At 43.1% G+C, this 14102-nt stretch overlaps 2 protein-coding genes across 5 annotated transcripts; both read right to left on the reverse strand.

The window, feature by feature from the left end:
- Positions 1-219: 219 nt before the first annotated feature.
- On the reverse strand, positions 220-5977 carry LOC100825189 (calmodulin-binding transcription activator 4). 4 transcript variants are annotated; one of them, XM_024460320.1, is made up of 12 exons: positions 5570-5977; positions 4932-5057; positions 4705-4820; positions 4483-4571; positions 3952-3997; positions 3486-3587; positions 3197-3404; positions 2946-3073; positions 1974-2680; positions 1279-1804; positions 863-1156; positions 220-696 (listed from the first exon to the last, which is right to left on the reverse strand). In XM_024460320.1, the coding sequence occupies exons 1-12, from the start codon at positions 5580-5582 to the stop codon at positions 670-672; spliced, it is 2382 nt and encodes a 793-aa protein (XP_024316088.1). In that variant the 5' UTR covers positions 5583-5977; the 3' UTR covers positions 220-669. The 4 variants fall into 4 exon arrangements, with proteins under 4 accessions (XP_024316088.1, XP_010232758.1, XP_024316087.1 ...); XM_010234456.3 differs by having other exon boundaries at positions 3486-3635; XM_024460319.1 differs by having other exon boundaries at positions 3197-3587.
- A 3815-nt stretch (positions 5978-9792) lies between these two features.
- On the reverse strand, positions 9793-13896 carry LOC100825494 (CBS domain-containing protein CBSCBSPB1). The gene is made up of 14 exons (XM_003564909.4): positions 13474-13896; positions 12861-13029; positions 12633-12765; positions 12365-12535; positions 12167-12245; positions 11952-12065; positions 11794-11860; positions 11578-11683; positions 11436-11494; positions 10972-11081; positions 10756-10889; positions 10548-10633; positions 10365-10454; positions 9793-10294 (listed from the first exon to the last, which is right to left on the reverse strand). Exons 1-14 carry the CDS (start codon positions 13629-13631, stop codon positions 10118-10120), a joined length of 1653 nt encoding a protein of 550 aa, XP_003564957.1. The 5' UTR covers positions 13632-13896; the 3' UTR covers positions 9793-10117.
- Between the last annotated feature and the right edge of the window lie 206 nt (positions 13897-14102).

The following is a 14102-nucleotide window of genomic DNA, read 5'->3' on the forward strand; positions in this document are numbered from 1 at the left end:
TTCGAGGGACCATATGGTATCTGTTATTGAAAGCTGGAGACAGGAAAAAAAAAGGACCAAAGGACTGCTGGAGGAAAAAGGAACCAAAGGACTGCGGGAGTATTGCTGCCTGGCAGGCGTGCATCAGGATCATGTTATCTTTGGGTTTTGATTGATCTTATATATGCAGAATCATGGCACATTAAGTACATTTGATCCATGACCATTTATCATTCCATGTGCACACGAAAGGAGTACTTCTCAATTGCAACTGACTTGCGTTTATGGATTTATCATACATTTATTGTCATGTACAGACCTAGCAAATGTGAAAGCTAGTACATACAACATCACGCAAAGCAGCTGGTATTTAAGCTTCTGAAGCTTCATCATATACAGAGACCTTACACCTTTCTAAACTTTACCCAAAAAGTCAGCTTATGCACATGGGGGTTTTATGTACAGTGAAGCAACATTTTCAGCGAGTGGTGATGGTACTGGATTTCATGATAAATTTGTCTGCCTTGACAGGATCCACTGCCCAATTGATCACCCAGGCTTTACTGTTCTTCAGGCAGCCAACTGCTTTCCAGATCATTTAACAAGGGGGAGGACATATGATAGTGGCTGGCCAGTGCTTTTTCTTTGACATGGTGGCTAACACGTGCTGACTGGAGACTGTCATCAACATCAGCTAACAGACTTTTCATGGGCATGCTGTAATGGGAAAACTATTTCAATTAGTGCAAGTGGATAATAATAATAAGGTGCAATTCATGCACAAAGTGCTTGACATATGGAGTGAATTTTTAGGAGATGCTCTTGCTTATGCTATGCAAGTTCTTTTCATAACTTCAACAGATTCCACAGTTCATGGTCTCACCTTTGCCTGTTGGTGTATTTCGAGCATCCTGCGATACTGGAGCCTAGCAAGAGGACTACCAACGATTGCTGAAACCCTCAGAACAGCCTCATTGACAGCTGTTTCCACTCTTTCCTTCCGGAAAACCCTGGCAATGTCTTCTCCCTCGTCTTCATCAATTGGCATCGCCGTGGTATTGAATCCTCGCAGACCAACACCCTTTCGGAACCACCTTAGCATGACCTTCTCAAGGATGCCAACACTTTGAAGTAATTCCTTGTACTTCTTTCGTTCCTGGTGAGCTCTGACCCGTGCCTATCAGAACAAACAAAAGGACTAGCTTATCAGATGAAATGCATTACTCTGCACACAAGGTGTGTTCATGAATGCATCAGTACACATTGTAATTACTTTGCCCATGATATGTGAAAACTTACTTGTATCTTGATAACATATTTTCGAACTTTCCGAAATTCTTTACGTTTTTTCCAGCACCTGAAGTTCTTTTGGATAGACATTGCAGCTTTGTCAAGCATAGCACGTGAAGCAGCACCTGCCTCACGAAGTGCCATTTTATGCTTCTTTTTTAAGGAAAACACACGGAAGGTAGCTTGTATGCGCCCAGCAGCTTGAACAGCATTCCGGATAGCCCCTAGAGAATCCTGAAGTGCAAGCTGATCGTCAGTTCCGCCATCCACATGGGCACATTTATCTGATATTCTAACCACAGCATTAGATATACCCTCTCCAAGAGTATGATCTATGGGATTCCCATTTTCTTTTGATTCCAGAGAATGAAGATGAGTGGTTAGCTGTGCTTCTGAAAGGAATGCAGAAAGGCCATCGAAACCATATGCAGTCGCTATAGAAGCAGGTGTCTTGGCAACAGGATCTTCCGATGTTGGATCTGAAAGTGCACCAGCAGCAGCCCCTGCAGCAAGAAGAACCCCGACCATTTGTTCCCTGTTTTTTTGTGAGGTGGAATAGCGAGGAAATCCGTATCAGATTAAGCTTGGACAGAGGAGATAAACTGCCTAAAGTATGCATTACAAATTTGAATTTGGGTGCAAAAATATGAAGCATGAAAAGAATATGCATATATTTTTGCATGCAATGAATACATTGTCAGTACCTGCCAAAACGTGCAGCCCAATGCAGAGCAGTCCATCCATTTGCATCACGGTAGTTTATAGGTACACCAGAACTAAGCAGTGGTTTCAAAGCCCAATCGTATCCCAATGCAGCAATTGTATGTATAACACCATGGTATTTCTTAGGAAGCAAATAATTTCCTTCACTATTCTGTTCAGATTTGGATGATAACCAATCTTCGAACTTGTTGTTAAGCATTACTTCCATGACACAAGTTACTGTGGTCTCATGGTCCAGTTTCTCACATGTTCTATTTATAATATCTGAGGGGTCAACTTGGAACCCACACTGAACATCTGGGAGTGGTAACCTGAACTTTGAGAAGAGTCCACAACCATGACCATCAAAAAGCATCTGCACGTAGTTGAGAAGCAACGACAACCCATCACCACTTATGCCAGGCTTCTGTTGGAATTCAAATTCTCGTGCTTCACTGCAGGATTTGCCATTCCCATCAATCGTACTTTTGATGGGCTTTTCAACGAATTCAAATTCTCGAGCTTCACTGCAGGGTTTCTCATTCTCATCAACCATGCACATTCTCACCTTTCCAGCACCAAGATCTGGTGGAGTATGACAACGGATGACACCTTCCTGGACATTTTCCACAGGTACCTTAACATCACCGAATAATATTGCCCATGAACTATTGGAGGGGTTGCAAAGGAAGTCTCCTGCAATGACAACCTGCATTACATTTATATAGTCCTCAATCAATTGCCATAAGACCATCAGAAATTGACTTAAACACAGAATTAACCTCCTGGACAAGATTTTGACAATGCAGCAACAGATGAGCTCAGGGATCATGCACATTTCCATCATACAATGCATATGTCAATGCAAATTCATGTGACAATAACCCCACGTGGGTCATTACTCATCAATAGAAAAGAAGAACAAAGATGCAGCTATTTACTTGAGAAGACCAACTTGAAGCTCCATGTGTTACCTTTGTACTATCAGAACAAAATGCCCATTCTGGACAAACCTCATGAATATGGAACCATTGGCTTTCATTAACTATCACAGGAGCTGACTGCAGAATAGATTCAAGTTGGTCCTCGTCCAACCATGTATCTGAACAAAACAAGACACATGTAAAATTTGAAAAAGTTTAGAAAGATTTCCATGGTATTTCAGACAGTAACCGGCAACTAAGGATTATAATGCATGTTGTTTGCAGGCACAAGATTAGTTTACCGGAATTTTTCAGTACATCAATAGCATTGGGATAAAGATGGCTTCCTTCGGCATGATTGTCTTCAATAGGCTCCAGTCTATTAAAGATATCTACATTGTTTGTACAAGTGTCTAGTTCTTCATTACGAATCTCATGCACAGGAATAGGGTCATTTGGCAGAACCTCATCAGTATTAACATCATGACGCTCCTTGTTTTCCAGACTAAGCTGCATTTCAAGCATCCGTAACCAATCAAATTGACTTGTATTAGTTGTTTCATTGTTTATGGTCGCAATCTGGGAACTAACTTCTTCCCCGGATCCAGGGCTGCAAGAATTGAGACGCTGTCCAATTAACTCGCTAGTCAACCCTGGTGAACCGTATGCATCAGCTCTGCTAGCACTGCCATTCTGATTGGATGTCGACGAGTCATTTAGCACTGATACAGAAATGCTACCCTGATAATCAACGTACAAAGGTGAAAGACAGGACAGACAAAAAAATGTCATGGTGGCTTCAATACTATAACAATGTGCACTAGCTTAACAGGTGGTGGATTCACTAATGGAGAATCTACAGAGTTCCAGTTCAATTTCACAGGTGTTTTGTGCCAGTGATCAATTAACCTGACATGTTCAATGATTGCTGGCTGTTTAAGTGGATAGAATGATAGATATCTGTTGCTAGTAAAATCAATGTTTATTATATACTCATCCTAGAGCATCAGAAGTGCAGATGTGTTGTGACAAAAGGAAAATAAAACAAGAAACAAACCTCTAAAATATCTCTATAGTGGACAAGGACAATGTGCTCATAAGCCCTGCAAAAATGAATTGGTCTCATTATGATCCAAATTGAATTTTACATTTTGGCAAATTTCACATGAAAAAAAATCAGCAGATCATACCAAGCAACAAACAGCAGAAGAAGTCATGATAGTGACATGGTATGATACCAGAGCCTGGAACATACTAGTTCACGAAAAGCTTTGCCTATTTGGGAATTCCTAACGAAGCATAGGATTTATATTGAAATAAAATCTCTTATGCCGTTATGCATCATCATAAGAAGTTGAAGAACGTTGTAACATTACAAATTATAACATCTTTGCAAGGAGTTGGTGATGGTTTCTAGTTCTTGGGAGCATTTCAGATGGACACTCAAACTTTAAAGTAACTCAGGGTACACAGAGTCATAGACAAGAATAACTTGTAAACAAGACAAAGCTTATGTGAAGCCTTTAAGAATTTGAAAGCATAAATATGACGCATAGATAAACCTTCTACAAGCAAACAGAGTCCTTACGGATCAAGCATCCAGTATATCCGCTTCTGAAATGTAGAATTTTTGTCTGCCTGGGCATAGTAGCAATTCAGTGCCTTCACAGTATCAACCTGAAATTTTCAGTTTCAAGAGAGAAAATCATATTAAGTATCCAGTTCATTCCTAACAACAAACATCCTAATGGTTTATTGGCTTGCACAGATCAATTCAATCTAACACAGAAGATAAACAAACTGAGCAGACCTTAAGGTACTCATGGGCTTCAGCGAAGGTCTTCCCATTCTTCTTTCTCCGCCAGTCATACCCATCATTACGGAAGTTCCGAAGCACCCTACGGTTGAAAAGAAACCAAGAACCACCTGTAATTTTTAGAGCCAAGTAGGTCAATCACACTCACAGCTAGAGCAAATAAGCGAGAGCCTGAATAATAAGACAGCTCACGAGCTAAAACCAAAGGCTTATGTTATTACTCGGTGGCTTCTGGGGGGGTTTATGTTGGACTGGGAACAACTCAAAATTTTGTAATATCTTCAGAACCTCTGGAGGCTTCAGCCACCGCGTCTTCACTTCCTGCTGTAGTTTTTGTATATCGAAACCTGAATCGAAAGAACAAAACAAAATGGAACAGTCTTCTCACTGAGCAGAGACAATGACAGCATCCATAACACATAACAACTCAAGGGATGTCTTTCTTTAACAAGGAGGAGATCCCCAGATTTCCATTTTCAGAAACCATAGCAGTTAATTACAGGAGAAGAAGCAGAAAAAAAGGAAAAAAGAACAAGTGGGTACTCAACGGATCATAGGGACAAAGCATTGAACTAATCATGAACAATGAGTTATGTAGCATAGATGGTAGTATTTGGCACCAGATCATACACCCACTTACTAACTCTACAAACCTTGCCCAGTGCCAGAGAAGAACAAACATACACTCACAAAAAAAGGGGCGATTAGTTTCGTTCCCCTATCAAAAGCAGTGCTACTCTCAACGGCACCCCCACCCGTCCGGCGGTCCGTAACGAGAATTAACCGCAGAAATCGCACAAGGAACGGCGAAAAGATTGCAACTTCGGAAGAACGAGGAGGTGCGGAAATTTGCCCTTACCTTGCTGCTGCATCGCGCTCGCTCGCCCGGCGAACTCGCGACCCGCAGACGAATCCGGACAGAGACCAAGAACTCGTACCGGGGGCGAGACCGGAAGCGAATCGGATCCGCAAGACTTTGGTCTGAGGTCAATGGCCGGGTCGCCGCTAGCGTCAGGTGCTGCCGTGCTAGTGGTGGGTGGTACCAGTGCTAATTCATTGTTCCGTTCTGGGACGAGTAATCAAATCACTCGTCCAAATAGGCAAAGATGCTAGCAGCCAACGGGGAGCGGCAGTCAGTAGGTTGTCCAGAGGGGATAGAATATAGATTAGCAGAGAGATTAAGGGAGAACGATGAACACGTGAGGGAAGGGAAGGGCGGGGGGAAAGTGCGCGGCTGATTCCAGGACACCGCGGCCAGTGTTAAAAAAATGTGGGCATCTTGTTATCTTATTAACAACCTCTGCTGATCATTCTGGGTTTCTTTAATTCTTTCTGATAGGCGATAGCTGCACAAAAGGCAGTGCGTAGCACACATGTTGCTTTCAGAGATCGGGACACCATATTCTAGTACTCCGCATATGACACTCTTGTTTGTCGTACAATAATATGATGTAGTTGCAGACTTGCAGTCGACAGCCCAAAAGACATCTGGTAAACTTTATATTGCCATACGAAAGCTGATAATGATTCATGTTAAGCATAACATTGTATATCGCATACATATTAGTAGCATACTGTCTGTTACAACCATACAATAATTATACGTAATAACAATCTTTCAATTAGTATTATGTATTTTTTAAAGATCTGGAGCATGTTTGTTTTTTCATTTTATTCATAACGGCGGTGTGTTACTGGCTGTTGGCTGGTGCGAAGAAAACAAGCCTGGAAATGCCACCGATTATGATAAAAATTAGATAAATAATTTGTTGCTTTTTTATGGACGTAGTCAATATAGTCTATCAATTTGCTAGGTCAGTCGTCCGAGAAATAAGAATTTTTGGTTGAGGACGTGAACCGTTCAATTGACTACGAGATTTGCGATTGTCTTTGTGTTTTTGTTTGTGTGTTTTACGTAGATGAACGATTAGAATCACTGCCGACTAATAGTCCATTAATTTGCTTTGCGGCTTAGAAATAATACAAAACATCTTGTCTCCGCACCAACCAAAAGTGTCAGTTGCAGCCTCATGGTATGATGAGATTGTTATGTTATTAAGCACGAGTTTACAAAATGCCGTGCGCGTCTTCAAATCTCCAATGTTAGGGACTAGTACTACTTCCTTCCGTCCAATAAAAGTTGTCTTAACTTTGACCAAATTTAAATACATTTATACACTTGTGTAGATACATCCAAATTTTAACAAACTTGAGACATCTTTTGTTGGATGAAGAAATACTTGTTTTGCAGCCATTGCTTGGTCATCATGGTCATCATTGTTTGATACTCACTCCGTTTCATAATTCTTGTCTCAAATTTGCTTAAAAAAATAAATGAATCTATTTTTTAAAGGTGTCTGGATACATGTAAGATTTCGACAAGAATTATGAAACAAAGGGAGTAACATTGTTAGTCCTATCATTATCCAGGCAATAAAGCTTGAGAGGCCCCTTGAGCGATAGCTCTTGGTCGTGTGCAGTGATGCTACGTGGCAAAGTCATGGACAAAAATGCTTCAAGTTGGCATCAACACCACTTCGAGCTGGACGGATAACCAAAACTATTTGGTTTTATCGATCGAGGGATTAAATTCTACGGAAAAAAGTTTAGGTTGGTCGATATTTTCATGCCAACCGAGGCACGCAAAATACACATTTTCTTTAAAAAATCATAAAAAAAGTCTCACTTTGCTTTTAAAATAAGATATTTTAACTTTGTCTTATAGTATCAAACTTCTTAAAGTTTTATCAAATTTATAGAAAAATCAACCAACATATATAACTCTAAGTTAGTTTTATATTTTTTAAATCCGACATGGATATTTTCACAGTATATTTATTTGATATTGTATATTACTCCATTCGATCCATAAAAAATGTCGCTCACCGTACAAAATTTGTACTGACTTAGTAAAAAATTACCGACGTTTTTTATGAATCGCAGGGAGTAATATTTATTCCATAAATTCGATCAAACTTGACGGAGAAATCTAGGACGTATTATATTCAGGAACAAAGCTAGTACTCCTATCAAGCAATCGGTCAAGTCTGAATAATAAGCACACAAGAAATTCCATTCCCGTCTCATGGAGCAGTTGAGATTTGGCGCTTAGATTTCCCAAGATTCTCTCATCTCTTCCAGAGAGCTCACGTCGTCGAGTCAACAAACCAAAAGAGGAACGAATAAATCGAAGAACACGGGGTATCATGTTCTTCTCACGGCCCATATTATTCCGGGCCCGACGCGACAGCTGCGCGTCACTTTCTAAACCCTCTCCGAAGAGAGAAAACGCAGAGAACCTGTGCACTTGTGAACGGTGCAAAAGTTCACATGCCTGCCTGGCCGAACCAACAGTATAATAAACTGCTCGAATCACGCAACGGCCGTCGACATCGAGCATGTCGGAAGCATGGGTGCGAGCCCGGTTCGATTCTGTTCCAAGTCTGAAAACCTGAGAGTTTGCCGTCTGAACATTACCAATCTGTTTGTTTTCATGTTTTCGTTTGCTTGAAGAATTCAACTGCCGTGGCTTTCGGACCAAAACTCAGTTTGGACTTCCGGAGGCAGAGAGTTTTTCTGTTTACTACCTCTGTGTTTGGCTGCTTCCAGTTTCCGTACGCCAAAGTCTTTGCTCTCTCTCCGCCCCAAAACTTGCCCAGCTGCCCGTGTATTCACATCGTCTGGGAAGGGTCTATGGGCCTCGGTGGTCACTAAGCTAACCAGTAGGCGTTTTTAAGATACATGAGCGATGTAGTACGGCGTACGGGTGACAGATGAACATGGATATACAGTAACAGGAGTCCACAAAAATGTTGTACTAGTACGTGAGACGCTTAATTACGGGCGCCACTGGTAGCTCAGCTTAGCTACCGACAGAGAGTGGTCCATTCCAGAAGTGGCCATGCAATGCAACGCAAGCATGCGGACGTCACGCTCTCTTGAGGAATCAAGGCATGAGCAGCGTTCGTTAATAAATGAATGGATCCCTGTGTTGGATCTGAGGGGCTTGTCGATCTCTTCTGGTGTGCAGTGGCTGAAACAAACGGGAGCCTGCGCGCCTGCTGCCCGGTACAGACTACAGACTAGTAGACTTCAGAGTACAGAGGCTGGTTGCCAGAACTGGACACCGCTGCACCAAAACTTGGAAGTTTTTGCAGCAGTGGGCCCCTGCGTTACCCTTTTGTCAAAAATGAACTCCATAAAAAACTATTGATAAAACTAGCCTGACGGAAAGCACACAAAGCGGCACGTGGCTTTTCCGCCAATGCCATTGACAGAATGTACTGTAGCAATGTTTTGTGCATTTGACTCTGTGTGCTAGTAAACGCTTCTGCCCCCTTCCGCCAATCCCAAAGGCGGAAAGATCTTTCCGCCAATGCTATTAGAGGAAAGGCCACGTGTTGCTTTATGTGTTTTCCGCCGAGCCATTTTTGACATTTCGTTCCGGAAGGAGGAAAAATATTATCGAGACGAATAAATCGATTAACCTTGAAACAACAACGATTAATTACTCTTGCTATAAAACAGGCTCGTATTTTATCTTTCTTACCATTTCGTAACTATGAGAACGAAAAGCAATTTCAAGCCCAGTCAATTTCAATAATTACAGGTTCTAGACCCAGAAAAAATAGACATATTCCTCAATTAACGCAAAAGTACAGTTCCAATCGAAACGTAAGAAACTATAACCAAAATTTAAGAAACAACAATCGGAACTTAAGTTCTGATTGTTGTCCATTTCTAAATTTTTTTTCCAAAACTTGAATGCTCGTCGTCAAACGATCAATCAAAAGATCTGTAGACTATAGCTAGCTGTGGCGCAGCTCAGGGCATCATCGACCAGCATGTCGACCAGGATTTATTTATGCTTGTCAGGCCGGCAGGACACCGGGCCAGCCTCCATGGCGCATCCCCGTTGGTGGATCCACGGCGAGAGGCACGGGATCACGGGCGAGGTTGTCCCGCGTGGGGGCAGAACCCTTTTATAGCAGCTGGATCTGCGGTGTCGTCCGGTTTTACTTTTACGTTTAGTCCTCCCCTCAACCAATCATGCCGGAGTGTACAATGCATCGATCACTCTGATGATGGGCACGCTGGTTTTCTCAAACAAAAATGGCCAATTATGTTTCATTGTACAATGGTGATCATGTGTTTATGGTATAGTACAGTCGTGGCCAGCCATGGAGAGTTTGGAGACTTCGGGGCTGGAATGGATAGCCAAGAATTGATCGACACCGTCTGCGGGCTGTCCAGTCATCCACTGCCGTGGCATTATTACAGATCCTGGTTGATTTTCTCACAAGAATTACACACAGCCATTCTGGCATATTTTTTCTTTTCCTCTTTCTTCAGAGAGTCCATTCTTCTGCCCATTTCAACGAAAGTAACATGTGTGTCATCGAGGCGCCTAGCTCGCTCTTTTCAGGTAAGCCATCACGCCAAGGCCAGCGACGAGGGCCGCCCCCGCGGCAACGGTGCTGTAGGCGGAAGCCCATGCGTCCCTTCCGGCGTACTCGAAATTCGTGGAGCCGGAAGTTCTCTTCCGGCGGCCCACGCCGGCGTAATCCAGGTGCAACCTTAAACTCTGCAATGGAGAGCGTGCATCAGCAACCTTGGTAGGGAGACATGTCATGTTTACTGGGAAACGATGTTACCTTCCAACCGATTTGTCTCGCATGGTCCACGGCTGCTATAAGGTCAGAGTCTGATGAAAGTATGACCTTATCACGATCCTCATCTTCGTACTGTCGGATGATATCGTCAAAGAAGAAATTTTAGAAAATTGAAATGCTGATGTTGGTAATAGTTACATATTGAAGAGGGGGTCGGTAAAGTACCAAAATTTGAGGTAGGTTCAGTTTATCAATGTCATCGCCAAGCCTTTGTAGAATGGAAGTTATCAGTTCTGTCAGGCTGCTGGTATCTGAAATTTTATAAGACACACATGAACCTCAGATTACCATACAAATTACGGAGCATAAAAAGAGGAAAAAGAAGAATGATGGAATCCTTCCAGTTAGCTTGAAATTAAAAATGAGTGCATACCACAGTTAAATCTATGCATCCTGCCTTGCTTGTCCTGAATCTTGAACCCAAAAGTGCTTGATAAGCCAGAAGCCGGATAAAAGGTTGATCTTCCAATATCTGTTGCCTCGGATGCAACTTTCGTTGATCCTTCACTGAGAAATGCCACAGAAAATTAATTTAGTCACACAAAAAAAAGGTGTCAACTGAATGATAAGCTTCAAAGGAGATGCTAACCTTCTGGAGTCATCGTCATCATCAAGAGGTCCACTTGACATCGCTGAATCCCAGAACCTCTGCATCATAGAAGAAGTCGCCTCAGAGCCGGCAGCCCCACTGTTTCCGACCTGAAAATACAATAACGACAATCGTTGTAATGCAAGCAGATAGAAGACACACACTGATAGAAAGCTTCGCTTCAGCAATGTTTACCAGACTGGATTCACTATCTAACGGTTCGTATGACTTACATATCTGGAACCTCGCTATAAAAGTTGCTTTAGTAACTTCCATGATGCAACATAGAACAAGATGCATATTACAAAGAATTCACTCAGCATTATAAGATGCGACTATAACATCGAGTAATTGGGGCACTAAAATATTGCTTAAACATATTTCCTAGCTCAAAACCATGAAAGCGCACACATAGAACAAGCTCGAGTGTGTGCAAGCTCAAGCAGAAGGAAATTGTCACTCACCGTCGCAATTGCAGCATGAGTTATGTGAAGGACATCGATAACAGTTACAACATTTCCATCTAGACAATGACAAAACATCTTTACAATTTAGTAACCTTCATAAGAAAGTGGATCTGACTATATTGCTTGTTCATAAACCTACCACTGTCTAGAACAGGCAAATGAAGAAATTTTCCATCATGCATTGTATGTAGGGCTTCAAGAATTGGAGTGTCAGTTGTGGCACATTCTGGACTCTGAGTCATGACCTGTTGAAAGGAGTTTCAAACATGATGTGATGACAACTGAGGGGAAAATAGGGAGACCATAATGTGAGTAGATAAGATTGCGAAGATAATACAATTTTGGACTTACTTACCTTCTCAACTGTAGTAGACTCAGGTGGAAGATTTTGGGCTATAACACGCATCAATATATCTCTAGAGCTGATGTAAAAAAGAAAAGAGAATGGATTTCAGTTCTATGGTGGTATAGAAATAAGCAGTATTATAATCACAAACAAGAAAAGGTACTCACGTCAGAATTCCACCAGGCTTGTTTTCAATTGCAACAACTGCTGAACTTACTTTTAGTTCAAGCATCTTTTTTGATGCTGTCAACACGGTGTCTGTTGGTGCAACAGTGACCACTCTAAGAAATTGAGCTCAGCTAATAAGTTGATCTGTAACAGCACTTAAATTCTTGAAACAATTAAGAAAGATGTTCATTTAAAATGATAGGATATTACCTACTTTGAATTCTCGGATATGATGGTGGACAGTGATGGCCTAAACATCCGCTCTCGAAGAGTTTCAACAAAAGTGTTAGGACCTGCAAAGTAAATGATGAAAGTAAGAGGCAGAGTACGGAAGCGAAATCTTCAGACAGTAACATTTAGACCATTTATCATGCAAGCAACTGATACAAGTCAAACATAAACGAGTACAGACCAGATACGGCTGTTCCCCAATGCTTCTCTACACCCTCAACAGCAGCAGCAATTGCTTTTCCTTTCTCCGCTGCCCTTTCCATTCGTGCAATAGCATCATATAGGCACTTGGCTATGTCCAGCAGTGCAATGACTTCACCATTCTCCACAACAGGTAAATGTCTGAATTTACCTGGAATCATGTTGACGAATCATGTGATACTTCTACAGGCAACATTAAGAGAACTGATAAGAAGGTAGCCCGACTATAGTAAGGAACATCCACAAACCTTGCACCATCTTTTGCAATGCCTCAACTGCAAGAGTGTCTGACAGCACAAAGAGGGGGTTTCTAGTCATGACCTTAGAAACTGGTGTGTCTTCTAGCTTCAATTCACGAGCAATCACCCTTGTGGTTATGTCCTGGTATGAGTCAACAAAACATGGCTCATAGTCAGAAACGAAGAGGCTACCTGCCAGTGCCTGGGGCAAATAAAGAGAAGAAAGGTCTACCTCACCTTGTCAGTAAGGATCCCGCAGAGCAAAGCATTGGAGTCCGTTAGCAACACAGCATCAACCCTACGTGCGGCCATCCTCCGACAAGCCTCGTACACGGTTGTGTGATCTGGTATTGTTAGCGCCTTTGACAGTCTCAGTCTCTTGACGGTTCTCTCCGCGGCCATCGACCTGAGGGAGGCAACATTTTCCAATTAAAATCGCATCCCTTACAGATCGGTTTTATGCATCTTACATCATCAGCAGACATTGTCTACGACACTGAATTCAAATTCCACATTCCACAAGCATGCATATACAGATTATCATAGTGCATAAATGGGGATTGCAATTTCCTGAAGTCAGTGGTATCGATCATGTTGCTGTGGGACTGAAATTCCGCAATTCCTTTAAAAAAGTATGAAATCTAGGTTATAGCATAGAGAGCAAACAACAGGAGACCAGAATGCTATTCCGTAGGAAGACAAAACCACCATGACACGACAACGCCCTAAATCATGCTTACACGCATCTGCACAGCCTCACGCAACCCAACAGCAATAGTATAGCGCCAACGAGGGAATAACTCATACTAGCATGCAGCAAACAAACAGGATGACGGGAGGAATCGCGTACGATGTGGTGCGGGAGAAGGAGGCGGATGCCGGCCTCCTGGCCGAAGAGGGGGCGTCGTGCCCGTTCTCCATAGGCAGGGCCCTTCTCCTGGGCCCGGAGGCCGATGAGATGTTCCTCCGGGCGCCGTGCAACCCTCCGCCGCCCCCGGCGCCGTCCATCTCCAGCCGCCGCGGGGAAAAAGGGGAAGGCTCTCCGATCGGCGGCGGACAGCGACGCCGGCGCTGATCCGGAGGCCGCGGCGGCGAGTCGTCCCCTCGATCCGCGAGCTCCGGGGTGGATGCGTGGGGTGGGGAGGAGACCGGAGGCGGAAGCGAAGGCTGCGGCTGAATTCCGGGCCAATGGGAATCTATTTTTAGTCCACTTTTTTAGGATTGAAAGGCGGATTAATTTGGAGCTCCCATTCCTGACGCGCACGGAACGAAAAATGGTTAGCACGCTGCTGCCGTTACCCAACACCTGCCAACGCGTATCGTGCACTGATGCTGATGCTGCTTCGTTGGTCCACGCGGCCTCTGGCAAGTGGGCCATGGTTATTCTGGCCGGTGGGGCTGGTTGCGAATGTGAGGACGTTGGTTCGCTCCTAGGGTCGGAAGCATCCGCGCATGAACGAAACTACCACGTGGGAATCA

The sequence above is a fragment of the Brachypodium distachyon genome, chromosome 2 (assembly GCF_000005505.3).
Source record: "Brachypodium distachyon strain Bd21 chromosome 2, Brachypodium_distachyon_v3.0, whole genome shotgun sequence".
Taxonomy (NCBI): Eukaryota; Viridiplantae; Streptophyta; class Magnoliopsida; order Poales; family Poaceae; genus Brachypodium; species Brachypodium distachyon.

Coding starts and splice junctions, on each gene's coding strand:
- LOC100825189 (XM_003564908.4), bottom strand. Junction 1,157..1,278: donor AATATGTTATCAAGATACAA/GTAAGTTTTCAC, acceptor TTGTTCTGATAG/GCACGGGTCAGAGCTCACCA. Junction 697..862: donor AAATACACCAACAGGCAAAG/GTGAGACCATGA, acceptor TTCCCATTACAG/CATGCCCATGAAAAGTCTGT.
- LOC100825494 (XM_003564909.4), bottom strand. CDS start 13,631: ATGGACGGCGCCGGGGGCGGCGGAGGGTTGCACGGCGCCCGGAGGAAC. Junction 11,082..11,435: donor CTCATGCTGCAATTGCGACG/GTGAGTGACAAT, acceptor TTGTATTTTCAG/GTCGGAAACAGTGGGGCTGC. Junction 10,890..10,971: donor GATGACGATGACTCCAGAAG/GTTAGCATCTCC, acceptor GGCATTTCTCAG/TGAAGGATCAACGAAAGTTG.